The 25,838-nt window shown below is 43.1% G+C and overlaps 1 protein-coding gene across 1 annotated transcript in view; it reads right to left on the bottom strand.

The window, feature by feature from the left end:
- Positions 1 to 25,838, bottom strand: part of CRYBG2 (crystallin beta-gamma domain containing 2) — a 109,570-nt gene that overhangs the window by 32,565 nt on the left and 51,167 nt on the right. The window contains exons 13-15 of the mRNA XM_040424243.1: positions 12,217 to 12,249; positions 8,249 to 8,361; positions 2,069 to 2,198 (exon numbers count right to left, since the gene is read on the bottom strand). Coding sequence (XP_040280177.1) covers positions 2,069 to 2,198; positions 8,249 to 8,361; positions 12,217 to 12,249 — 276 coding nt within the window. The remainder of the gene's footprint in view (positions 1 to 2,068; positions 2,199 to 8,248; positions 8,362 to 12,216; positions 12,250 to 25,838) is intronic.

A 25,838-nucleotide genomic window follows, 5' to 3' on the forward strand; every position in this document is an offset into this window, starting at 1 on the left:
CATCCGTATTTTTTGGGGATCTTCGTTTTATGGACCTCAAAATACATACGGTCATGTGATTGCACTCTAAGTCAAGGTTCACAAAATATGTCAGCTTGACAATTTATAGAAAAACTTGAAGTAAAAGTGGACACATTACAAGTGAGTGCTAAAGAGAAAGTATACAAACCTGATAGAGGAGGGAAGTGGGAACATAAATTTCATGCTAGCAAAATATTTTTGATTATTCAATTGGAACTAGAACCCCAGTGGCATCAAATAAGTGAAATTATGTAATTTATTTTTATTAATACTTTCCCCATTAGTATATTTATTTTTACTTTTACTTTAAGGTTATTGTATCATTTATAATATTGTGAATGTTGTTCATGAAAAAAATCGCATGTAATGTGCACATCTCTGTATATCCACTCTGCACCTGTAGGGCTCTCCAATAGTTAACTGAAGGAGCAATTAACGGTTATACCTGAGTGGTTCCTGATGATAGAAAACAGAGGTACTCGCAGTGTTTTATTTGTGCCATGACTAAGGACTAGACATATCTTCTGTCTGAAACGCATTGGCTATCGTTTTCATTTGTACAAGATGCTTTTCATTGATCTTCAATAAAGGAATATGTTTTATTGATGTGCTTTACAAATGGGTATTTTTTCCGACATAATAAATAGTATTCAAAGAGTTGTATATATCTCAAAATATGAAACTACAACTCGTTCATTAAAAATACTCCCTTTTATATCGCTAGTTTGTGGTTATGGTCCTTGGAATGCAAAATGAGCTTAGAATGGTGAGTATAACTTTATTGTTTTAGCAACCCCCTGTCGTTTATCATTTATTTTTTAAATTCAGACAACCCCTATAAGACCCTAACTAAGTTACAAGCTAAAGCCTCATTCCCACTTGCATATTTTGGTCAGTATTTTGTATCAGTATTTGTAAATCAAAATCAGTATAGAAACCAACAGACAGTAAAAGTATAAGGGTCCATTTACACATTTGCAAGTGTTTTGCGGTCCGCAAATTGCGGATCCGCAAAACACGGACACCGGCCATGTGCGTTACGCATTTTTGGGACCGCACATGGCCGCCACTATGATAGAAATTCCTTTTGTTGTCCGTGGCTGCGGACAAGAATAGCACATGTTCTATTTTTTTGCGGAGTCTGCGGAACGGAAGTGCAGATGTGGACAGCACATGGTGTGCTGTCCGCATCTTTTGCGGCCTCATTGAAAATGAATAAGTCCGCAACCGTTTTGCAAAATTGCAGAACGGACATGTGAATGGACCCTTATGGAAAGATGTGCATCTCCTTTGTGTTCTGGACCCACTCCTAGTTTTGGTTTATGAAAAGTGATGAAAAATACTAAGCAAATACTGTCACGGTCCGAAAAAGTATATTAAATGTGTATTCAGGCTCCGACTGGCCCACAGGAGAAAAAGTGAATTCCCTGGTGGACCCCTAGTCCCCACCACCTGCACAAGTGGCACAAAGCACAATAGATAGACTGGTTGTCATGCTGTATGCATATGTATGTAGTGCAGCCAATGTCCATATAAAAACTGGAGAGATTATCAGACTACCCAATGTATTATAAATGCATCAGGTGCTGAGATGACTTCTAAAGCCAGTATCCTCTTTTCCCACTGACCCGCCTTCTCAAAATCGCTGCAGCGATCTCCCCCACAATCAATCATCCTCAGCGTCTTATATTATTTACTCTACAGTTGGTCTCCATAATGAATTGTACTGGAGGGCCCTAGGAACCCCAGTCCAACACAGTGTGTATGTTAAGTGGAGGTTACACTAAACACAATAGGGGAAATTTATCAAACTGGAGTAAAGTAGAACTGGCTTAGTTGCCCATCGCAACCAATCAGATTCCACTTTTCATTTTCCAAAAGGAGCTGTGAAAAATGAAAGGTGAAATCTTTACTGCTATTGGCAACTAAGCCAATTCTACTTTACACCAGTTTGATATATCTTCCCCAATGATGTATGCTTCAACAAATGGTCTAAAAATTAAAGATGTACATTAAAATACATAAGTTTGATTACTCAGATACTTACAAGTGGAACCTTCTTAAGAGATTGTATAACACTTATTGCCTGGCACCCCATAGCAGTACGTGTAGGATAATCGCCCTCAACCAGTATGAATTGCTCACCACAGCAATCCTCACCTTCATACAAAACCCAACTGTGGAGAGAATAAAACCGTAAAGCAATTATGTTCACATACGATTTAAACCATGGCTCATGTTATGTGTTATAGCTTATGTACATTGCTGGGATGCAGGCAGTGCCCTGGGGATGTAGAGCTGCACAGTCTCTACATAATATCATACAGGCTCAGGCAGGTTGTGCAGATTTTGGTGTGGATTTGCTGATGATGATTTTCCAGCAGAACTTGGCACCAAAGGTTTTGAAGTATTGAAATCTGCAGCAAAATCCAAAACACTACATTACTTACAGATTTTGTTGCAGATTTATTTTAACTCAAATCAATAGGGAAAATCCACAACAAAGGCATGCTTAATCTGCGACAGAAACTGATGTGCTGTGGATTTAAAAATTCACTCCATGAGTCTTCAATTCATTTCTACAATCTATGGATGTGATTTGTGAAATCACATTCATTTGCCTTCTACAGCATATCTGCCCTGTGTGAATTGACCCTCATAATTGCATGCTTTTGACAAACGTCTTCAGGGAGTGTCTGCTAGTATAGGAAACCTTGAAAATATGCCCTGCCCTAACAACATATACAGTAGGACATGCCTTCAAAACTGTTTTTGAACGAGTACACATGAACTGTATGAAAGGACATGGACAGCCCCTCATGCCTTTCTTAGACCAATGTTCCAGCTGAGCAAACTCTTAACAGGAATCTGTCAGCTCTGAGACACCCCCAACGCTAAAGAAAGCGCCATACAGTGTAAGTGGTGCTGACTCATTATATTATTTGTATCTTTATACTCACTTGCATTCTGACTCTGTGCTCCCACAAACCAGCAGTGAAATGCATTGGGAGGACTCCTCTTTGAGTCCTCTCCATTTTGTGCATGAGCCTGGGAGTCCTCTCAATGCAAGACCTGCAGTGGTAAGTGTAGAGGATTTCAGCATCTAGTTATAAACATAAATCTTCCATATACTGTGGGTATCACATATAGTTGGAAATAATTAATTCTTGGCATGGTAACTACTTGTCTTCGACAGTTACGTTACCACTAATAGAACATTATTTGGATGCACTGGCAGAAATCTGAGATCTGATGATTAGCACACTAATATAATATACCAGTGGCTCAGCATAGTTCATTTTATGCTTGGTTTACAACCTGCTATTCACTTTGTATTAGGCCTCCTGCACACGACCGTTGTGTGCACCCGTGGCCGTTGTGCCGTTTTCCGTTTTTTTTCGCGGACCCATTGACTTTCAATGGGTCCGTGGAAAAATCGGAAAATGCACCGTTTTGCAGCCGCATCCGTGATCCGTGTTTCCTGGCCGTGAAAAAAATATGACCTGTCCTATTTTTTTCACGGCCAACGGTTCACGGACCCATTCAAGTCAATGGGTCCGTGAAAGAACACGGATGCACACAAGATTGGCATCCGTGTCCGTGATCCGTGGCCGTAGGTTACTTTTTATACAGACGGATCCGAAGATCCGTCTGCATAAAAGCTTTTTCATAGCTGAGTTTTCACTTCGTGAAAACTTAGAACCGACAGTATATTCTAACACAGAGGCGTCCCCATGGTGATGGGGACGCTTCAGGTTAGAATATACTAAAAGAACTGTGTACATGACTGCCCCCTGCTGCCTGGCAGGTGCTGCCAGGCAGCAGGGGGCAGCCCCCCCCTGTAGTTAACACATTGGTGGCCAGTGCGGCCGCCCCCCCCCCTCCCTCCCCTGTAGTTAACTCGTTGGTGGCCAGTGGGCCCCCCTCCCTCCCCTGTAGTTAACTCGTTGGTGGCCAGTGCGGCCGGCCCCCCTTCCTCCCCTGTAGTTAACTCGTTGGTGGCCAGTGGGTCCTCTCCCCTCCCTCCCCCTCCTAATTAAAATCGCCCCCCCCTATCATTAGTGGCAGCGGAGAGTACCGATCGGAGTCCCAGTTTAATCGCTGGGGCTCCGATCGGTAACCATGGCAACCAGGACGCTACTGCTGGCCCGGTTGCCATGGTTACTTAGCAATTTGTAGAACCATTATACTTACCTGCGAGCTGCGATGTCTGCGTCCGGCCGGGAGCTCCTCCTACTGGTAAGTGACAGGGAGAGGGCCCACTGGCCACCAACGAGTTAACTACAGGGGAGGGGGGGGCCCACTGGCCACCAACGAGTTAACTACAGGGGAGGGAGGGGGGCCCACTGGCCACCAATGAGTTAACTACAGGGGAGGGGGGGGGGGGCCGGCCGCACTGGCCACCAATGTGTTAACTACAGGGGGGGGGGGGCTGCCCCCTGCTGCCTGGCAGCACCTGCCAGGCAGCAGGGGGCAGTCATGTACACAGTTCTTTTAGTATATTCTAACCTGAAGCGTCCCCATCACCATGGGAACGCCTCTGTGTTAGAATATACTGTCGGATTTGAGTTTCACGATGTAACTCAAATTCGACGGTATATTCTAACATAGAGGCGTTCCCATGGTGATGGGGACGCTTCAAGTTAAAATATACCATCGGATTGGAAAAAACTCAGATCCTATGGCAGGGGTAGGCAACCTCCGGCACTCCAGGTGTTGTGAAACTACAACTCCCAGCATGCATACTTGCTCTGCTCTTCTCAGAACTCTCATAGAAATGAATGGAGCATGCTGGGAATTGTAGTTTCACAACAGCTGGAGTGCCGATGGTTGCTGATCCCTGTCCTATGGTATATTAACTCCTGACTTTACATTGAAAGTCAATGGGGGACGGATCCGTTTGAAATTGCACCATATTGTGTCAACGTCAAACGGATCCGTCCCTATTGACTTGCATTGTAATTCAGGACGGATCCGTTTGGCTCCGCACGGCCAGGCGGACACCAAAACGACTATTTTTTCATGTCCGTGGATCCTCCAAAAATCAAGGAAGACCCATGGACAAAAAAACGGTCGCGGATCACGGAAAAACGGAACCCCGTTTTGCAGACTGCAAAAAAATACGGTCGTGTGCAGGAGGCCTTACTTGTGGTTTAACTTAAAGGGGCTTTTCCATCTCAGTAGAGTGATGGCATATTGCTAAGATATGATATAATTTTCTGACTGATTATGCAACTGTAGGGACCTCCACCAATCATGAGCATGAAGAGGCACAGCACTAAGCAATATTGCATTCCAAATTACGTATCCGGATGGAAGACAAAAAAGTCAGTCAGTTGGGTATGTCTGGTGTGTCAGTGGCGTGTCTTGCATAAAAAAAAAAAAAAAAAAAGGTTCAATAGCTAATGGCTATACAGTTCCTGTTTTTGGCCTTGATTTAAGACGTATCTTTTATTATTTTAGAAGAAGAAGACAGAGATCCGCAACTACGCGATCAAGTGGACTCGGTGAGTTAATTTTTTTTTATTTTTAACCCCTCCATCACTATTTTACTTTGCATTCTGTATTCAGAATGCTATTATTTTCCCTTATAACCATGTTATAAGGGAAAATAATACAGATCGGGTCCCCAGCCTGATCGTCACCTAGCAACCATGTGTGAAAATCACACCGCATCCGCACTTCACGCGGCCCCATTCACTTCTATGGGGCCTGGGTTGCGTGAAAAACGCAGAATATAGAGCTTGCTGCGATTTTCACGCAACGCGCAAGTGATGCGTGAAAATCACAGCTCATGTGCACAGCCCCATAGAAATGAATGGGTCAGGATTCAGTGCGGGTGCAATGCATTCAACTCACGCATTGCACCCACGCGGAATACTCGCCCGTGTAAAAGGGGCCTTAAACCTAACACTCTTCTCCAGTTTTCCTGCTCCACCCTACTACTGAAGTGAGATCATGACTTTTATGTGACTTAAAAAAAAAAAATAAGTCTCAATGATGGCTCTGGAGTGTAACTCATTAACATAGTTAACCACACCAACTTTTCCACCCACATTTCAAAACTAGTGTAAAAATGCAAAAAGTCACAAAATCCCTATTTTATGACTTTCTGAAGCCAGAATTCTGTAGTGAAGGCATGATAAATCAGGGCGAAGGTGCCTATTTTGTTCTGGTAGTACCAATGAAATGTATAATCAAGTGAGGCATTATTCACATGGCTGTCTCAAAGATCCATGGTGAAAAGATCCATAATATGTTGCCTATGGGCCGCTGCTATGCCTCTGATTATATAGAGGGTTTTATTTCCCGGTTGTATGTGGATCCATCTCCTCACATGTTGTTTTCTGCAGACTATAACCATCACAAGATCTTTTAATCATTCCTGTTTACTTCTAATGGTGGAAAGCCATATAGACCTGATATGAAAAGGCTTGGAAGAGATGTGGCAATGGTGACACCCTCATTACTCCAAAGGCCTAATTTGCATGTTAAGAAAAAGTAATCAATCAGTAAATTAAAGTAAAGGAATCATAACTCCGGAATGGAGCCTCAGATCAACAAAAGACAGACTGCTGGTGACGGATTCCCTTTAACTGTAGCAAACAGTGTCAGACAGCTGCTGCCAAGGCTAATAAGAAGAAAAGGGGCATAGATACACATGAGCGTAGTTCTACCACTATAATAATCATATGGATTATTTTGAGCAGTTTTGACACCAGTGTACAAGAAAGACATAACAAACCTTGAGCTGGTTCAAAGACAGGCAACCATCTGCAATGGGGGGACTCCGATACACAGAAAGGTTAAGGGATTATCAGAGATTTTATATTGATGGTCTATCCTCAGGATCAGTGAGGTTTTGACTCCCGTCACCCCCGTTGATCAGCTGTTTGTAGAGGCCATGGTGCACCGGTGAGCACTGCGGCTTCCTCACAGTGGTGTACATTGTATAGCGGTTGTGCTTGGTATTGCAGTTCAAGCCCATTCTCTTGAAAGGAACTGATCTGCATCTAGGTCATGTGAGCGATGAATGTGATGTTGCTGGGCTAGAAAAAGGCTGCAGCGCTCACTGGATCGCCAAAGCCCCTTTAAACATCTGATTGGCTGGGTTGCCAGAAGCTGAACCCCCACCAATCAGATATTGATGACCTAAGGCTAGGCAATCAATACCAAAATCTCAGACACCCCCTTTATTAAAATTAGGGTTCCTTAGTGTAGAAAAAAGACGGTTTAGTGTAACAATTTAAAGCCTAGAATGTAACTGACATAAGGGGCACCCACCACGACTAGAGGAAAGAAGATTTGCACACAAATTTAGAAGGGAATTCTTTACTTATTGTGAGACTATAAAACTCTGTGCCACATGAAGTTGGAACCTAAATCTCTTTTTTTATATACCAATATTACAAGTTAGATTTGCTAGATAACTGGTAATGGGAGGTTAGTCCAGCGATTTATTTTTCTGGCAGACCGTAATGGACGTGGGACGGGAGTAAAAATGGAGCGATGGAGAGCAAGGTAAATCGTGAGATGAGCATGCTAACTGACATGTGAAGCAAGCAGAAACTAACAAAAAGGGCAGGGTGTCTACTTGGTCTACCAACTAAGCTGATGTGAGAAGGTGCAAGATGAAGTCACTGATGCTCATAACCGGTTGACCAAGCTCAGCTTTGGCTTAAACTGTGATGAGATTACAGAATATGCAGAGCAGATAATAACAGACAGGACCAGACTTGATGATCAGCAAAGTTACCCTCTTGTCATTCCCTAATTTCTGACATTTGTGAAGGTGGTAGATACTAATAACCCTCTAAAGACAAACATACTGGAAGTTATTGTTAGAACTGTGTTCTACCTTATATGTGTTATGTGGATGTGCAGATTACTACTGTAAAAATTCATGGGATCCAGTGAAACTTCTAAATTTATACTGAAAATATGAAGTTGTGTGCAATTCCCAGTAAGGCTAGGTTTAGATCTGTGTCCAAATTTCAGTATTTTTTTCTGACGTAGGAACAGGATACCGGAATTTGGACAGAGTACATTCACTATAATGGGGTATTTCAGGTTTTTAGCATGTAGGGGTATTTCCTCCTTTTAGTTTTTTTCAGGACCTCTGTCATAAATGTGAACCTAGCCTAATAAGAGAAGTGCATCCAGAGGTTGTTGTGGTATGAAAGTGCTGGAAAGTTTAAAGCATAAAACTGAAGAAAGAAATTCTCACCTGCCCCCTTCTATCCGACACGACTGGGGTGAAAAGGTTTTTGGCAGTAATATGTGGTCCTCTGTGTGTGTCATACAGTCACCATGGAAGTTGGGCTCAGAAAAAAGTTGTATCTAAATCAGAACCAGAAATCAGAACCAGTTTAAAAATTGTAACATGCAGATTAGTTTTGATAGTGGTTCAAGGACTCTAAGGAAAAGAATAATAGAAATATTACAGGGAGTGCAGAATTATTAGGCAAGTTGTATTTTTGAGGATTAATTTTATTATTGAACAACAACCATGTTCTCAATGAACCCAAAAAACTCATTAATATCAAAGCTGAATATTTTTGGAAGTAGTTTTTAGTTTGTTTTTAGTTTTAGCTATTTTAGGGGGATATCTGTGTGTGCAGGTGACTATTACTGTGCATAATTATTAGGCAACTTAACAAAAAACTAATATATACCCATTTCAATTATTTATTTTTACCAGTGAAACCAATATAACATCTCAACATTAACAAATATACATTTCTGACATTCAAAAACAAAACAAAAACAAATCAGTGACCAATATAGCCACCTTTCTTTGCAAGGACACTCAAAAGCCTGCCATCCATGGATTCTGTCAGTGTTTTGATCTGTTCACCATCAACATTGCGTGCAGCAGCAACCACAGCCTCCCAGACACTGTTCAGAGAGGTGTACTGTTTTCCCTCCTTGTAAATCTCACATTTGATGATGGACCACAGGTGGTTCTCAATGGGGTTCAGATCAGGTGAACAAGGAGGCCATGTCATTAGATTTTCTTCTTTTATACCCTTTCTTGCCAGCCATGCTGTGGAGTACTTGGACGCGTGTGATGGAGCATTGTCCTGCATGAAAATCATGTTTTTCTTGAAGGATGCAGACTTCTTCCTGTACCACTGCTTGAAGAAGGTGTCTTCCAGAAACTGGCAGTAGGACTGGGAGTTGAGCTTGACTCCATCCTCAACCCGAAAAGGCCCCACAAGCTCATCTTTGATGATACCAGCCCAAACCAGTACTCCACCTCCACCTTGCTGGCGTCTGAGTCGGACTGGAGCTCTCTGCCCTTTACCAATCCAGCCACGGGCCCATCCATCTGGCCCATCAAGACTCACTCTCATTTCATCAGTCCATAAAACCTTAGAAAAATCAGTCTTGAGATATTTCTTGGCCCAGTCTTGACGTTTCAGCTTGTGTGTCTTGTTCAGTGGTGGTTGTCTTTCAGCCTTTCTTACCTTGGCCATGTCTCTGAGTATTGCACACCTTGTGCTTTTGGGCACTCCAGTGATGTTGCAGCTCTGAAATATGGCCAAACTGGTGGCAAGTGGCATCTTGGCAGCTGCACGCTTGACTTTTCTCAGTTCATGGGCAGTTATTTTGCGCCTTGGTTTTTCCACACGCTTCTTGCGACCCTGTTGACTATTTTGAATGAAACGCTTGATTGTTCGATGATCACGCTTCAGAAGCTTTGCAGTTTTAAGAGTGCTGCATCCCTCTGCAATATCTCACTATTTTTGACTTTTCTGAGCCTGTCAAGTCCTTCTTTTGACCCATTTTGCCAAAGGAAAGGAAGTTGCCTAATAATTATGCACACCTAATATAGGGTGTTGATGTCATTAGACCACACCCCTTCTCATTACAGAGATGCACATCACCTAATATGCTTAATTAGTAGTAGGCTTTCGAGCCTATACAGCTTGGAGTAAGACAACATGCATAAAGAGGATGATGTGGTCAAAATACTCATTTGCCTAATAATTCTGCACGCAGTGTATAGTTTTCTTTTTGTATGTTTCCCAGAAACCAGAAATAAATTTTTGAATAAAGGTGAACTATTGATATGTCCACAAGTACATGTAGTATGTATTTATATATATATTGACGTAGATTTCTTACCAGGGGCGAAGTGCATCATAGGCCTAGGGATGTCTACCCAACTTGGGCCCCCTCCATCAATTTTCCCATGACATCCCCTCTTTCTGTATGAATAGACTGCGGTGCTCTGTGAGTGCTCATGCCTCTTCCTAGGCCATGTGACATCACATTCATCGGTCGCGTGGCCTAGGAGCAGCTCAGTCCAATCCAAGTGAATGGGGCTGAGTTGCAATACCAACCACAGCTGCTATCAAATGGACAGCCCTGTGCTTGGTACACAGCAAGAAAGTTTTCTCCTCAAACAGCTGATTGGCAAGCGTGCCAGGAGTCAGACCTATGCCAGTATCATACTGATTGCCTATCCTAAGTATAGGCCATCAATATGTAAATCCTGGAAAACCCCTTTACCTTATGTTATTTAAAGTGTTACATAGGACTGCAGGGAACATCCTCTACATAAGGCTACTTTCACACTAGCGTTCGGAGCGGATCCGTCTGATGTTTCATCAGACGGATCCGCTCCTATAATGCAGACGTTTGCATCCGTTCAGAACGGATCCGTCTGCATTATAACTTAGAAAAATTTCTAAGTGTGAAAGTAGCCTGAGCGGATCCGTCCAGACTTTACATTGAAAGTCAATGGGGGACGGATCCATTTGAAGATTGAGCCATATAGTGTCATCTTCAAACGGATCCGTCCCCATTGACTTACATTGTAAGTCTGGACGGATCCGCTCGCCACCGCACGGCCAGGCGGACACCCGAGGTGTCCGCCTGCTGAGCGGAGCGGAGGCTGAACGCCGCCAGACTGATGCATTCTGAGCGGATCCGCATCCACTCAGAATGCATTAGGGCTGGACGGATGCGTTCGGGGCCGCTTGTGAGCCCCTTCAAACGGAGCTCACGAGCGGACACCCGAACGCTAGTGTGAAAGTAGCCTTATCTGTACTCTGACAGTAATCACTGTCAGTGATAACTATCTGAGTAAAGATAATGTAGTAGATGTTCCCTTCAGTCCTATGTAACACCTCACATAACACAGTGAAAACTCTGTGGGTACAGATGATGTGAGTAAGATCATGGTACCTGCAATCTGCTGCTCAAAGCTGACATGCCCTCTTCCTTTTTGCCGCCTCTCGTCTGACCTCCTCTTCTTCACAGTAGCGTGGCAAAAAGCGGGGACTGCAGTGGAGAGTGGGCCTGTGGAGCAGCCCTGAGCTGGCTATAGGCAGGCCAGGAATAGAAGCTCTGGAGTGTGCAGCTTAGGGGAACACTGCGGCACTAAGCACTGCTGAATGTATTCTTTAATGTGGGTGTTTGGGATGGTCACAGAAATGTCAGGCCCCCGGCTGCCGACCCAAAAGCTCCTTCCACATTAATTGAGACAGCTTTCTACTGTCTTTTTTACATATTTATACACTACAGATTTGAATGTTGATACACTTTTGGTCTTTTTGTTTATGAGTATTTTATCATAAATTGCAGGTTTCCCATTACAGGGTTAGTATTATATGAACCACCATAAAAGGGTTGTCCGGTTTCATGATACTGATGACCTATCCTCAGGATAGGTTATCAGTATGGGATCAGTAGGGGTCCGACTCCTAGCACCCAGCCAATCAGCTAAGCTAAGTGCTGTGGTGTCTTCTTTGTAGTGGCGGTGCAGTGTAATTACAGCCCATTTACTTGTCTAAGAGAGGAACTTGTAATGACAGTTCACTGCCAGGTAGAGGGTGTGCAGGTAAACACTGAAGAGCGTCTAGCACTTGCACAAGCACCATGGGTACTTTAAACAGCTGACTAGCGGGGTGACAGACGTCAGACCACTATCCATCTATTATTCTTGACCTATCCTGAGGATAGGTCAACATTATGAAACTGGACAATTTCTATCAAGAGATCAAACAATGCTAGCAATACACTTGTAAGTTGGGAAGTGTCTACTATGAAGCACAGAATATTTTTGAAATCCATATTGCTCTTATTTGCAATCAGAAATTGTGATTCATTACATTACTGATTTGAAATTGAAATTTTCTCTCTATAATTTCTCTTGTGTTTATGACCAAGCACCGTGCTACTTACCTTAGATAAATATTGAAGACTCTGACCTCCAACCTATGAAAAGAATAAAAAAATATATAAAAGGGAAAAAAAGGTAATTCACACTTGACATAATTCTTGTACATGTACACAGTTCAATGCAAAGTAATCGTGTTTTAGAAAACCTTATTCACACACTGCAGAATTTTCTAATCAAATGCTGGATGCTCTATAAATTGTGTATTTGTGTCAAGTGAGGAATCAGCAACAAAATCTGTATCTAAATCTGTGGATTTTTCTACTGATACACTGGATTTACAGCTGATCTACAGCAAAATCATTGGTGGAAAACTCTGACAGATGCAATCAATGGTGGAATACAATAGACTGCTTTTGGCAGCTTCCTGAGGCTCCTGGGGGGTCTGTGGCCACCCAAAGTGCCAATCAATGTTAAAATGAAACTTCCTGCTGGAGCAGAATGCTAAGGAGATATGCAGCTGCTTCCTTACTGCAGGAGGAAAGGTCCCAGCCCTTCTAGCTAGTTATACAGACCATCATGTACTGTGTAGCTGCATAAAGCCTTACCCCCACATGCATGGACTGAAAGTAAAGATTCCAGCTGCTCTTCAATACTTACATTGAAAATTAAACATAGCATCACCATAAATTCTTTAAAAATAAGTTTAACATAAAATTAATACAAATAAGTCACAGGGGCCCTGATGGGATACACCCAAAGCTATTAAAAGAGCTCAGCGGTGAACCAATCACTGGTAACAGGAGTTGTCCCAGAAGATTGGAAATTAGCAAATGTTGTGCCCATTCACAAGAAAGGTAGTAGGGAGGAATCGGGCAACTATAGGCCAGTAAGCCTGTCATCAATAGTGGGGAAATTAATGGAAACCATAATCAAGGAGAGGATTGTGGAACATCTAAAATCCCATGGATTGAAAGATGAAAAACAGCATGGGTTTACTTCAGGGAGATCATGCCAAACTAATCTTATTGATTTTTTTGATTGGGTGACTAAAATAGTCAGTTTAAGCATGCATGGGATAGGCATAAGGCCATCCTTCATATAAGATAGGGCCAAGGGCTATTCATAGTATTCAGTATATTGGGCAGACTAGATGGGCCAAATGGTTCTTATCTGCCAACACATTCTATGTTTCTATGTTTCTAATCATGATTTAAACAATAGATAATTTTCTGATGACACATTCCCTTTAACCCCTTCTACCCCTGGCCAGTTTTCGCCCTCCTGCCCAGGCCATTTTTTGAAAATCTGACATGTGTCACTTTATGGGGTAATAACTTTGAAACACTTTTATTTATCCAGGCAATTCTGAGATCGTTTTCTCGTGACACATTGTACTTCATGATAGTCATAAATTTAAGTCAATATATTACACCTTTATTTATGAAAAAATCCCAAATTTACGAGAAATTTTGAAAACTTCGCAATTTTCAAAATTTCAATTTCTCTGCTATTAGAACAGAAAGTGATACCTCATAAAAATTTTTTATTACTTAACATTCCCCATATGTCTACTTCATGTAGACTGAAGTCACTTTGTAAAAACTCACCCATAAATGACCCCATTGTAGAAACTACACCTCTCAAGTTACTCAAAACAGATTTTACAAACTTTGTTAACCCTTTAGAGGTTCCTCAAGAATTAAAGGAAAATAGAGATGAAATTTCAAAATTTCACTTTTTTGGCAGATTTTCCATTTTAATCCATTTTTTTCTTTAACACATTGAGGGTTAACAGCCAAACAAAACTCAATCTTTATTACCCTGATTCTGTGGTTTACAGAAACACCCACATGTGGTCGTAAACTGTGTAAGGGCACACGGCAGGGCGCAGAAGAAAAGGAGAGCCATATGGTTTTTGGAAGGCAGATTTTGCTGGACTGATTTTTAGACACCATGTCACATGCAAAGCCCTCCTGATGCACCCTTACAGAAACAACCAAAAAATTACCCCATTTTGAAAACTACAGGATAAGGTGTCAGTTTTGTTAGCACTATTTTTGGGGTACATATGATTTTTAATGGCTCTATATTGCGTTTTTTGTGAGGCAAGGTAACCAAAAAATGGTTTTGGCATCATTTTTATTTTTTACAACTATCATCTGACAGGGTAGATAATGTGCTATTTTTATAGAGCAGGTTGTTACGGACGAATGATATCAAATCTGTTTTACATAATAAATCATTTTTGAAAAAAAAATTATACTTTTGTGTTTTCATTTTCTGAACGCCATATCTTTTTTATTTTTCTGCCGATCGTCTTGTGCAGGGGCTCATTATTTGCAAGAAGAGTTGACGTTTTTATTGGTACCATTTTTGGGTACATATGATTTTTTGATCATTCATTATTACACTTTATGGGGCAAGGTGACCAAAACATTTGTTGTTTAGGCAGTTTTTATTTATTTATTTTTACAGCGTTCACCTGAGGGGTTAGTTTATGACATTTTTATAGAGCAGATCGTTACGGACGTGGCAATACCTAATATGTATACATTTTCTTAATTATTAAAGTTTTACACAATAATAGCATTTTTGAAACAAAAAAATGATGTTTTAGTGTCTCCATAGTCTGAGAGCCATAGCGTTTTTTTTATTTTTTGACCGATTGTCTTAGGTAGAGTCTCATTTTTTGCGGGATGAGGTGACAGTTTGATTGGTACTATTTTGGGGGTATACGCCTTTTTGATCGCTTGGTGTTACACTTTATGTGATGTTAGGTGACAAATAATGGCTTTTTTGCACTTTTTTTTTGTTATGGTGTTCAGCTGAAGAAGTTAGGTCATGTGATATTTTTATAGAGCTGGTTGTTACGGATGCGGTGATACCCAATATGTGTGTTTTTTCCTATTTTTTTTATATAAAATCAGGGGAAAGGGGCGTTTTTTTCTTTTTTTACTTGAAACTTTATTTTTTGTTTATTAAAAACACTTTTTTTTTTTTTTTACTTTATTTTTATCCCACTCTGGGACAACTCCTAGTCAAATCCCTAGTCACAGTCCTGACTAGCTATCAGTATGAACAGACCCCAAAGGTAGGTGAGTTCATACGCAGGAGTACCTAGAGTCCTAACTCACCCTATAAGACCCTGGCGATAGTGACAGGCCTGAGACTACCTGTTCCTCCAGAAAAGAAGGACGACCAGGAATCTCCCTCTGGCCTACAACAAAGGACAGGGGAAAAATAACACACAGATAAAACAAAACAAAATGCAAAAGGGAAATGAAACACTCAACTTTCCAGTAGCTAGGTACTAACCATGCAGGGTACCCAAAGTTTTTTGTTATGTTGAAAATTTAAAAGATGAAAGTAAAACAATGTTTTTGCTTAAAATACAAAAGGAATGTGTCATCTTTTACTTTATGCCTTCAACTTGATTAACTGTTCACAAGGGGTGTCCTAATTTTTGCATGCGACTGTATGTGTGTATATATAGATGGATATTTGCATGCATATGTGTATATATAAATGTATGTACAGTAGTGGCCAAAAGTTTTGAGAATGACACAAATATTAGTTTTCACAAAGTTTGCTGCTAAACTGCTCTTAGATCTTTGTTTCAGTTGTTTCTATGATGTAGTGAAATATAATTACACCCACTTCATACGTTTCAAAGGCTTTTATCGACAATTACATGACATTTATGCAAAGAGTCAGTATTTGCTGTGTTGGCCCTTCTTTTTCAGGACCTCTGCAATTCGACTGGGCATGCTCTCAATCAACTTCTGGGCCAATTCCTGACTGATATCAACCCATTCTTTCATAATCACTTCTTGGAGTTTGTCAGAATTAGTGGGTTTTTGTTTGTCCACCCGCCTCTTGAGGATTGACCACAAGTTCTCAATGGGATTAAGATCTGGGGAGTTTCCAGGCCATGGACCCAAAATGTCAACGTTTGGTCCCCGAGCCACTTAGTTATCACTTTTGCCTTATGTCACGGTACTCCATCGTGCTGGAAAATGCATTGCTCTTCACCAAACTGTTGTTGGAAGAAGTTGCTGTTGGAGGGTGTTTTGGTACCATTCTTTATTCATGGCTGTGTTTTTGGGCAAAATTGTGAGTGAGCCCACTCCCTTGGATGAGAAGAAACCCCACACATGAATGGTCTCAGGATGCTTTACTGTTGGCATGACACAGGACTGATTGTAGCGCTCACCTTTTCTTCTCCGGACAAGCCTTTTTCCAGATGCCCCAAACAATAGGAAAGAGGCTTCATCGGAGAATATGACTTTGCCTGTCACGAGGGTGTCAAGAGCCACGTCTGACTCCGTTATACCCGGGGTCAGGAAGTCGCAGCGGGTGGCTGCGCGTTCGATGTACAAAGACAGTGCTGTTTCGTAATGGTAGCTTTCTGGGTTTGCCTTGCAATCCTTTTTGGCTCACTCAGGGATCCGTAGCTTCTCCTCCTCAGCTGTTTCTTGTCCAGCAATCCCAACCTCCTTATATTCCCATCTCCCACTTCTCTGGTTGCCAGATATAGAGCTTCCTGCCTGGACTTCTATACTGACCCACTGGAGCTGAGTAGTTGAGATCCCTGGTTGTTGTTCCAGAGTGTTACCCTCCGGATCCCTGTTGGGCCTTGGTGGTCTGCTGTTGTCGCCCACCTGGGATTATATGTTTGTCTGTATTGTCTGTCCTCTCCTTGGTGTTTTCCTCTTAGTTTTAGTGGTGCGGACTAGTGATCCCACCGCCCTGTTCACTACACAGGGCTCATCTTAGGGAAAGCCAGGGTTTAGGCACGTGATCCGCGTACGGGTGAGGAACCCGTCTAGGGACGTCAGGGCAGTCAGGTGGCAGCCGCAAGGTGAGTCAGTGGTCACCACCTTTCCCTCTCCCTTGGACAGGGCCTTCCCATTTCCCTTCCTTTGCGTGACGCCGGTCATTAAATTATATCTGGCCCTTATTTTGTGTAGGTAAAAAAAAAATATATATATTTCTTTCTACCTACTTAGAATCCAGTATGGATCCAATTGCTGCTTTGTCAAAGCAACTTTAAGGCCTGTCTTTGGAGGTGGCAGGATTGAAGGCGTCGGTCCTCCAGCAACAGCAGCAATTGCAACAGACCGCAAGCCCAGAGGTTGCTACAGGTAACCAGGTTGTTGCGGAACCCAAGGTTGTTCTTCCTGACAGATTTTCTGGGGGAAGGGACAAATTTGTGATGTTCCGTGAGGCCTGTAAATTATATTTGAAACTGCGCCCTTACTCCTCTGGTAATGAAGAACAGCGGGTGGGGGTTGTTATTTCCCTGCTGCAGGGGGACCCGCAATCCTGGGCGTTCTCTTTACCCACTGATTCCCAGGCTCTCCGGTCAGTGGATGAATTTTTTGGGGCCTTGGGTCTCATATATGACGACCCTGACCGAGTCGCACTGGCTGAATCAAAATTACGGAGACTCCTACAGGGAGAGCGGCCAGTAGAGGAGTATTGCGCAGAGTTCCGTAGGTGGGCTACGGATACCCAGTGGAACGACCCGGCTCTCAGGAGTCAGTTCTGCTCTGGGTTATCCGAAAGGATTAAGAATGCGCTTGCGCTGTATGAGACTCCCTTTTCCCTTGATGCGGTGATGTCCCTTTCTATCAGAATAGATAGACGTCTTAGAGACAGATTGAAAAATCCGGAGCAATTGGTAACCCCTCTCAAGCAGCAGTTAGTCTGTAAAGGACTTAGACGAGCCTATGCAGCTAGGAGGAACTACTCGTCAGGTCCATCCTCCTGAGGCTCGCCGTAGGCGTGGGGTTTGTTTTTTCTGTGGGGAGAGGGGTCTTTTTATTAATGTCTGTCCTCAAAAACAAAAGACCGTCGGAAAACTACTAACCCCAGGCTGTGTGGAGGATGTCAGGGGGGGGGGGGTATACGTTTCCTCCATACGAACATCGCAATTTGTGTTGCCAGCGGTTGTTGTTTTTGGCGTTAAGACGGAGACTATTTCTTTTTTTCTTGACAGTGGAGCAGGAGTAAATTTGATAGATGCCCATTTTGCCCACACTATCGGTTTGTCTCTCTGTAAGCTACAGAGACCTATTCCCATATTCGCTATTGATTCTGCTCCTCTGTCTCAGAGAAACCTCACTCACATTGTCCATAACTTACACCTTCGGGTAGGGGACCACCATAACGAGTTGCTTTCATGTTATGTTCTGGAGGGGCTTCCCACTCCGGTGGTGTTGGGTCTTCCCTGGTTGGTAGCGCACAATCCAGTGGGGGATTGGCAGGCCAGGGAGATATTGGAGTGGAGTGAGCAGTGCAGAGAAAATTGCTTAAATAGCAATTGCCTAGTCGCCTCCATAGCTACCCTACCCACATTTGTTTCGGACTTTGAGGACGTTTTTTCTGAAAAGGGTTGTCAGAAGTTACCACCTCACCGTCCTTATGATTGCCCGGTGCAAAATTACCCAAGACCAGGTTATATAATCTTTCGGGTCCAGAGAGACAAGCCATGAAAGATTCTATCTCCGAGAGCTTGGCTAAGGGACACATCAGACCCTCTTCTTCACCCGTGGCTGCAGGGTTTTTCTTCGTTAAAAAGAAAGATGGGGGCCTGCGTCCTTGCCTAGATTTTCGAGAATTAAACCAGATAACCATCCGAGACCCATACCCTCTTCCTCTCATTCTTGACCTGTTTAATCAGATTGCGGGTGCTAGGTGGTTCTCAAAACTTGATCTTAGGGGGCCTACAATCTGATTCGTATCAAGGAAGGGGATGAGTGGAAGACAGCCTTTAACACCCCTGAGGGGCATTATGAAAATCTAGTCATGCCTTTCGGTCTGACCAATGCTCCTGCTGTCTTCCAACATTTCGTTAATGACATTTTTAGTCATCTTATCGGCAGGTTTGTGGTGATATACCTAGATGATATTTTAATTTATTCGTCTGATCTGAAAACACATGAGGTGCATGTCAGACAGGTACTGCAGGTCCTACGGACGAATAAATTATATGCTAAAATTGAAAAGTGTGTTTTCGCCGTTCAGGAAATACAGTTCCTAGGGTATTTATTATCTGCTTCAGGTTTCCGTATGGATCCTAGGAAGGTCCAGGCAATTTTAGATTGGGATCTTCCTTAAAACCTCAAAGCACTGCAACGGTTCTTGGGCTTCGCAAATTTCTATAGAAAATTCATTAAAAATTATTCAGTGATTGTAAAACCCCTTACTGACATGACTAGGAAGGGGACTGATTTTTTAAATGGTCTGACGCCGCTAAAATTGCTTTTTCCTCTCTAAAAGAGAGGTTTACCTCGGCACCTGTACTAATCCAACCTGATGTCTCCCAGCCTTTTATTGTTGAAGTAGATGCGTCAGAGGTGGGAGTGGGGGCTGTGCTGTCTCAGGGTCCGTCTCCTGGCAAATGGCGTCCTTGTGCTTTCTTTTCTAAAAAACTATCTGCAGCAGAGAAGAACTATGATATTGGCAATAGGGAACTATTAGCTATTAAACTAGCGTTTGAAGAATGGCATCACTTTTTAGAGGGGGCAATCCACCCCGTCACTGTGATTACGGACCACAAAAACCTTCTGTACCTCGAATCAGCTAAGCGTCTCACCCCTAGACAAGCTAGTTGGTCGCTATTTTTTACCAGGTTTAACTTTGTTAATACCTATCGTCCTGGGGCAAAAAATACCAAGGCAGATGCATTATCGCGTTGTTTCCCTGGAGGGGGTAATGTGAGTGATCCGGTACCCATTCTACAAAGAGGAGTGGTTGTCTCTGCGGTACACTCTGTTCTGGAGGGGAAGGTGTTAGAGGCCCAGGGGGACGCCCCGGTCTCTTCCCCTCAGAGAAATTGTTTGTACCGTTGAACCTGCGTCTCGAATTATTAAAGGAACATCATAATTCGGCACTTGCTGGGCACCCGGGTAGTAAAGCAACCTTGGAGCTATTGTCTCGTCGTTTTTGGTGGCCAAGGTTGCGTCAGGATGTAATGGATTTTGTGTCTTCTTGCTCTACTTGTGCGCGCGCGAAAGTCTCTCATACACGTCCTTCAGGGTCTTTATTGCCACTTGTCATTCCCAATAGGCCATGGACACATCTGTCAATGGATTTTATCACTGACTTACCTTTGTCTGCGGGTAAAACAGTTATCTTGGTAGTAGTGGACAGGTTTAGCAAAATGGTACACTTCATTGCGTTACCCGCACTACCTAATGCTAAGACTCTTGCTCAGGTATTCATCAGTGAAATCGTGAAGCTTCACGGGGTCCCTTCCGATGTTGTTTTGGATCGGGGAACCCAGTTTATTTCTAAGTTTTGGAAAGCTTTTTGTTCCCGTTTGGGGGTACACTTGTCCTTTTCCTCAGCTTTCCATCCTCAGTCGAATGGACAGACTGAGCGTACCACCAAAACCTTGAGACATATCTAAGGTGTTTTGTGTTTGAAAACCAAGAGGTGTGGTCATCATATTTACCGTTAGCCGAGTTTGCCATAAATAATCGCCGTCAGGAATCTACTGGCAAGTCACCATTTCTTGGTGCATATGGTTTTCATCCCCAATTCTGTACTTTCAAAGAGGGGGCTCTTCTGGGGTTCCCGAAGAGGAACGGTTTTCGTCGTCTCTTTCATCTGTATGGCAGAAATTGCAAACTAATTTGAAAAATATGGGAGGTAAATATAAATGCATGGCTGATAAGAAACGGTCGCCAGGTCCGGACCTAGGAGTGAATGACTATGTGTGGTTATCTACTAGGAATATTAAATTAAAGGTTCCCTCTTGGAAACTGGGTCCTAGGTTTATTGGTCCTTACAAAATAGTAGCCATCATTAACCCCGTGGCTTTTCGCCTGGAGCTACCTCAGACTTCAAATTCATAACGTCTTCCATAAATCGTTACTCAAAAAGTATGTTCCACCTCTAGAACCATCACCGCTGCCACCCCCTCCTGTTATTGTGGATGGTAATCTAGAGTTTCAAATATCCAAAATTGTTGATTCTCGTCGGGTCCGCCGTTCTCTTCAATATCTGGTATATTGGAGGGGTTACGGTCCCGAGGAAAGAATGTGGGTTCCAGCGTCTGAGGTAAACACCGACAGGTTAGTTCGGGTTTTTCATGCCTCTCATCCTGAGAGACCTAGTCCTGAGTGTCCGGAGGCCCCTCGTGGAAGGGGGGGGTACTGTCACGAGGGTGTCAAGAGCCACGTCTGACTCCGTTATACCCGGGGTCAGGAAGTCGCAGCGGGTGGCTGAGCGTTCGATGTACAAAGACAGTGCTGTTTCGTAATGGTAGCTTTCTGGGTTTGCCTTGCAATCCTTTTTGGCTCACTCAGGGATGCGTAGCTTCTCCTCCTCAGCTGTTTCTTGTCCAGCAATCCCAACCTCCTTATATTCCCATCTCCCACTTCTCTGGTTGCCAGATATAGAGCTTCCTGCCTGGACTTCTATACTGACCCACTGGAGCTGAGTAGCTGAGATCCCTGGTTGTTGTTCCAGAGTGTTACCCTCCGGATCCCTGTTGGGCCTTGGTGGTCTGCTGTTGTCGCCCACCTGGGATTATATGTTTGTCTGTATTGTCTGTCCTCTCCTTGGTGTTTTCCTCTTAGTGTCAGTGGTGCGGACTAGTGATCCCACCGCCCTGTTCACTACACAGGGCTCATCTTAGGGAAAGCCAGGGTTTAGGCACGTGATCGGCGTACGGGTGAGGAACCCGTCTAGGGACGTCAGGGCAGTCAGGTGCCAGCCGCAAGGTGAGTCAGGGGTCACCACCTTTCCCTCTCCCTTGGACAGGGCCTTCCCATTTCCCTTCCTTTGCGTGACGCCGGTCATTACATTGCCCCAGTCCTCAGCAGTCCATTCACCATACTTTCTGCAGAAGATCAATCTGTCCCTGATGGTTTTTTTTGAGAGAAGTGGCTTCTTTGCTGCCCTTCTTGACACCAGGCCATCTTCCAAAAGTCTTCACCTCACTGTGCGTGCAGATGCGCTCACACCTGCCTGCTGCCATTCCTGAGCAAGCTCTGCACTGGCGGCACTCCTATCCCGCAGCTGAATCCTCTTTAGGAGACGATCCTGGCGCTTGCTGGACTTTCTTGGACGCCCTGAAGCCTTCTTAACAAGAATTAAACCTCTTTCCTTGAAGTTCTTGATGATCCTATAAATTGTTGATTGAGGTGCAATCTTAGTATCCACAATATCCTTGTCTGTGAAGCCATTTTTATGCAACGCAATGATGGCTGCACGTGTTTCTTTGCAGGTCACCATGGTTAACAATGGAAGAACAATGATTTGAAGTATCACCCTCCTTTTAACATGTCAAGTCTGCCATTTTAACCCAATCAGCCTGACATAATGATCTCCAGCCTTGTGCTCGTCAACATTCTCACCTGAGTTAACAAGACGATTACTGAAATGATCTCAGCAGGTCCTTTAATGACAGCAATGAAATGCAGTGGAAAGTTTTTTTTGGGATTAAGTTAATTTTCATGGCAAAGAAGGACTATGCAATTCATCTGATCACTCTTCATAACATTCTGGAGTATATGCAAATTGCTATTATAAAAACTTAAGCAGCAACTTTTCCAATTTCCAATATTTATGTAATTCTCAAAACTTTTGGCCACGACTGTACATACAATCATTGACAAAAAAATAAATATTGAAATGTAATCAGCATTGTGACACCAAATTTCCTACTGCTAAGCTCCCGGAAATAGTCAGGGCAGAGCCTTGGATTCGTAATTAAATTGATACCTATGTCTGGATGGTGGACAATGAAACTGTGGGAATTGCACATGTTTGTCGGTGGAACAAATCATCCTCTCTACTGGTGGTCTGTCTAGGCTGTCCAGAGCCTGTTCGCCTTGTGTGTGCCCTCTTGTAACCACTGCTTCCAACCTGGACTCTTAACAGCTAAGTCAGAACAGCCTTGATGGCAGGCAATTTGTCAAAACCACCATCCTGCTTCTCTAAGTCCAATGATGCATCCCCTCTCAAAGTCTGCCAACTGGGCAAAATGTTGTTCAGTGCGACAAAGAGGCATGTCTAGCAGTCAATGATCTCTCGCCAGGAAGTATACTATCCAAAAGTAGCTTCTGAGAGCCTTTTTATAGAGCAGTGGGGGGAGGCACTTTTACATGATCTTGTGGCAAGACCCAGTTTCTAATCAGACCGCACCTGTACTCATTTACATATCTGCCTGAGACATAACTGCATGGAAAGTAATTTTTTTGGTGGAAAAAAAATAAACTGCGCAGTACAGTAGTCCCTCAAACTACATTGGCTATCGTAAGTTGAAACAAGATTCAAACTTGACTCAGATCCAACCATTCAACATTGTCATTTCCATTACAGTACAATGAGCTACTACATGTCCTGTACTGCCCTCTGTCTGTGCCAGGATGAGATGCTCCTTTACATTTCAGGTGAATGTGGCTGCAAGTTTTTTTTCTGGTAAACTGTGCACTGTCATGGACCCCGAAACGCTCCTGTCCTCATAATAGTTATTTACAGCTTCCAGCATCTATTCCTGACTGTTTAGGATTTGTTTATCTGTCCTAGTTATCTGCTTATTTTTCTTAAAGGGTACCTGTCATCAACTTTATGCTGACCGTACTGAGGGCAGTATAAAGTAGTGACAGAAATGCTGATTTCAGAGGTGTGTCACTCATCAGCTAAAAGTAAGTGGTTGCCAAAAACCAGCATCATAATCATTGCAGCCCAGGCCTTGAAAAGAGTCAAATCTACCTAAAAGAGTCATGGTTATTCATGAATTCCTGCTCTCCCTGCCCACCTGCTGATGACTGACCGTCTTCTATCTAGTTTTCTCCCTTTCTCTCTAGTAGAGAACTGCCAATCATCAGCAGATGGGTGAGAGTGCAGGAGAATATGAATAACCAGGACTCTTCTCTGGTAGATTTGACTCTTTTCAAGGCCTGGGCTGCAATGATTATGATGTTGGTTCTCGGCGACCACTTACTTTTAGCTGATGAGTGACACACCGCTGAAATCAGCATTTCTGTCACTACTTTATACTGCCCTCAGTACGGTCAGCATAAAGTTGATGACAGGTTCCCTTTAAAGGGAATGTGTCATCAGAAAATGACATATTGTTTAATACACATTTTTATGTTTAACACATTTTTAAAGAATTTTTGATGGTGTAATATTTACTTTTCCATGTCACTGTCTATATTTGAACAAAAAAAACTAAATCCTGCAGTTTTCGCACTGGCCATTGAGTCTAGGTATCACTTCTTGGTCTGTACAAATGACTTAATTGCAGTTACCTGCATATCTATACACAGAGGTGATATACTTACATACAGGATTAGAATGGCAGATAAGACAGGATCCACCATTCACAATAAATGGCACTGTACATATGAAAAGTGGTGTACATACATAATACAGACAATTGCACTAAGCATTAACAAGACGAGTTACAAACTGGTACAGAAGGAGAGAGTCTATTCTTTCCTTGTACAATGACCTCTGCACAGGTCACGCATACAAAACTCTCCCATGTAAATCAATAAGGTCCCCTCCTGACAATTGTGTCTATGGACCATGGGGCTGCCATAAAGCAAATTTTTTATGCTTTGTAAATGCTGTTAAGAACAGCTCAGGCAAGATGGCCGCACCCATAATAATGTTCATAAAATAAAATAAAATAAAAACAGATTATAAAAAAAGGACATGTGTTGTTATCTGGTTTTATTGGTCCCCTTAGGCTATTACCCTTATACTGCTAACATTTGGTATTGCACTACGCACTCTTCCTGTGTTAAGTAGCTATTGCTCTTTTATGTAAGGCTACTTTCACACTTGCGTTCGGGGCTCCGCTTGTGAGTTCCGTTTGAAGGCTCTCACAAGCGGCTCCGTCCAGCCCTAATGCATTCTGAGTGGATGCGGATCCGCTCAGAATGCATCAGTCTGGCACCGTTTGTCCTCCGCTCCGCTCAGCAGGCGGACACCCGAACGCAGCTTGCAGCGTTCGGGTGTCCGCCTGGCCGTGCGGAGGCAAATGGATCCGTCCAGACTTACAATCTAAGTCAATGGGGACGGATACGTTTGAAGTTGACACAATATGGCTCAATTTTCAAACAGATCCGTCCCCCATTGACTTTCAATGTAAAGTCAAAACGGATCCGTTTGCATTATCATGAACAAAAAAATATATACACAATATATATACAGATACCAGACGTATCCGCACCTAAACGCAGGTGTGAAAGTAGCCTTAGGCATAAAATCTATTGGGGTTATATGTACTTATCAATATGGTTACACCGGCTACGTAGTTCTTTGTCTGTAATACATGACTGCTGCTATTTTATTTTAATAATACAAACCGGATTCCAAAAAAGTTGGGACACTTAGGGCTCTTTCACACCTGCGTTCTTGTCTTCCGGCATAGAGTTCCGTCGTCGGGGCTCTATGCCGGAAGAATCCTGATCAGGATTATCCTAATGCATTCTGAATGGAGTGAAATCCGTTCAGGATGCATCAGGATGTCTTCAGTTCCGGAACGGAACGTTTTTTGGCCGGAGAAAATACCGCAGCATGCTGCGCTTTTTGCTCCGGCCAAAAATCCGGAACACTTGCCGCAATGCCGGATCCGGAATTAATGCCCATTGAAAGGCATTGATCCGGATCCGGCCTTAAGCTAAACGTCGTTTCGGCGCATTGCCGGAGCCGA

Source organism: Bufo bufo, chromosome 3, assembly GCF_905171765.1.
Source record: "Bufo bufo chromosome 3, aBufBuf1.1, whole genome shotgun sequence".
Classification (NCBI taxonomy): domain Eukaryota; kingdom Metazoa; phylum Chordata; class Amphibia; order Anura; family Bufonidae; genus Bufo; species Bufo bufo.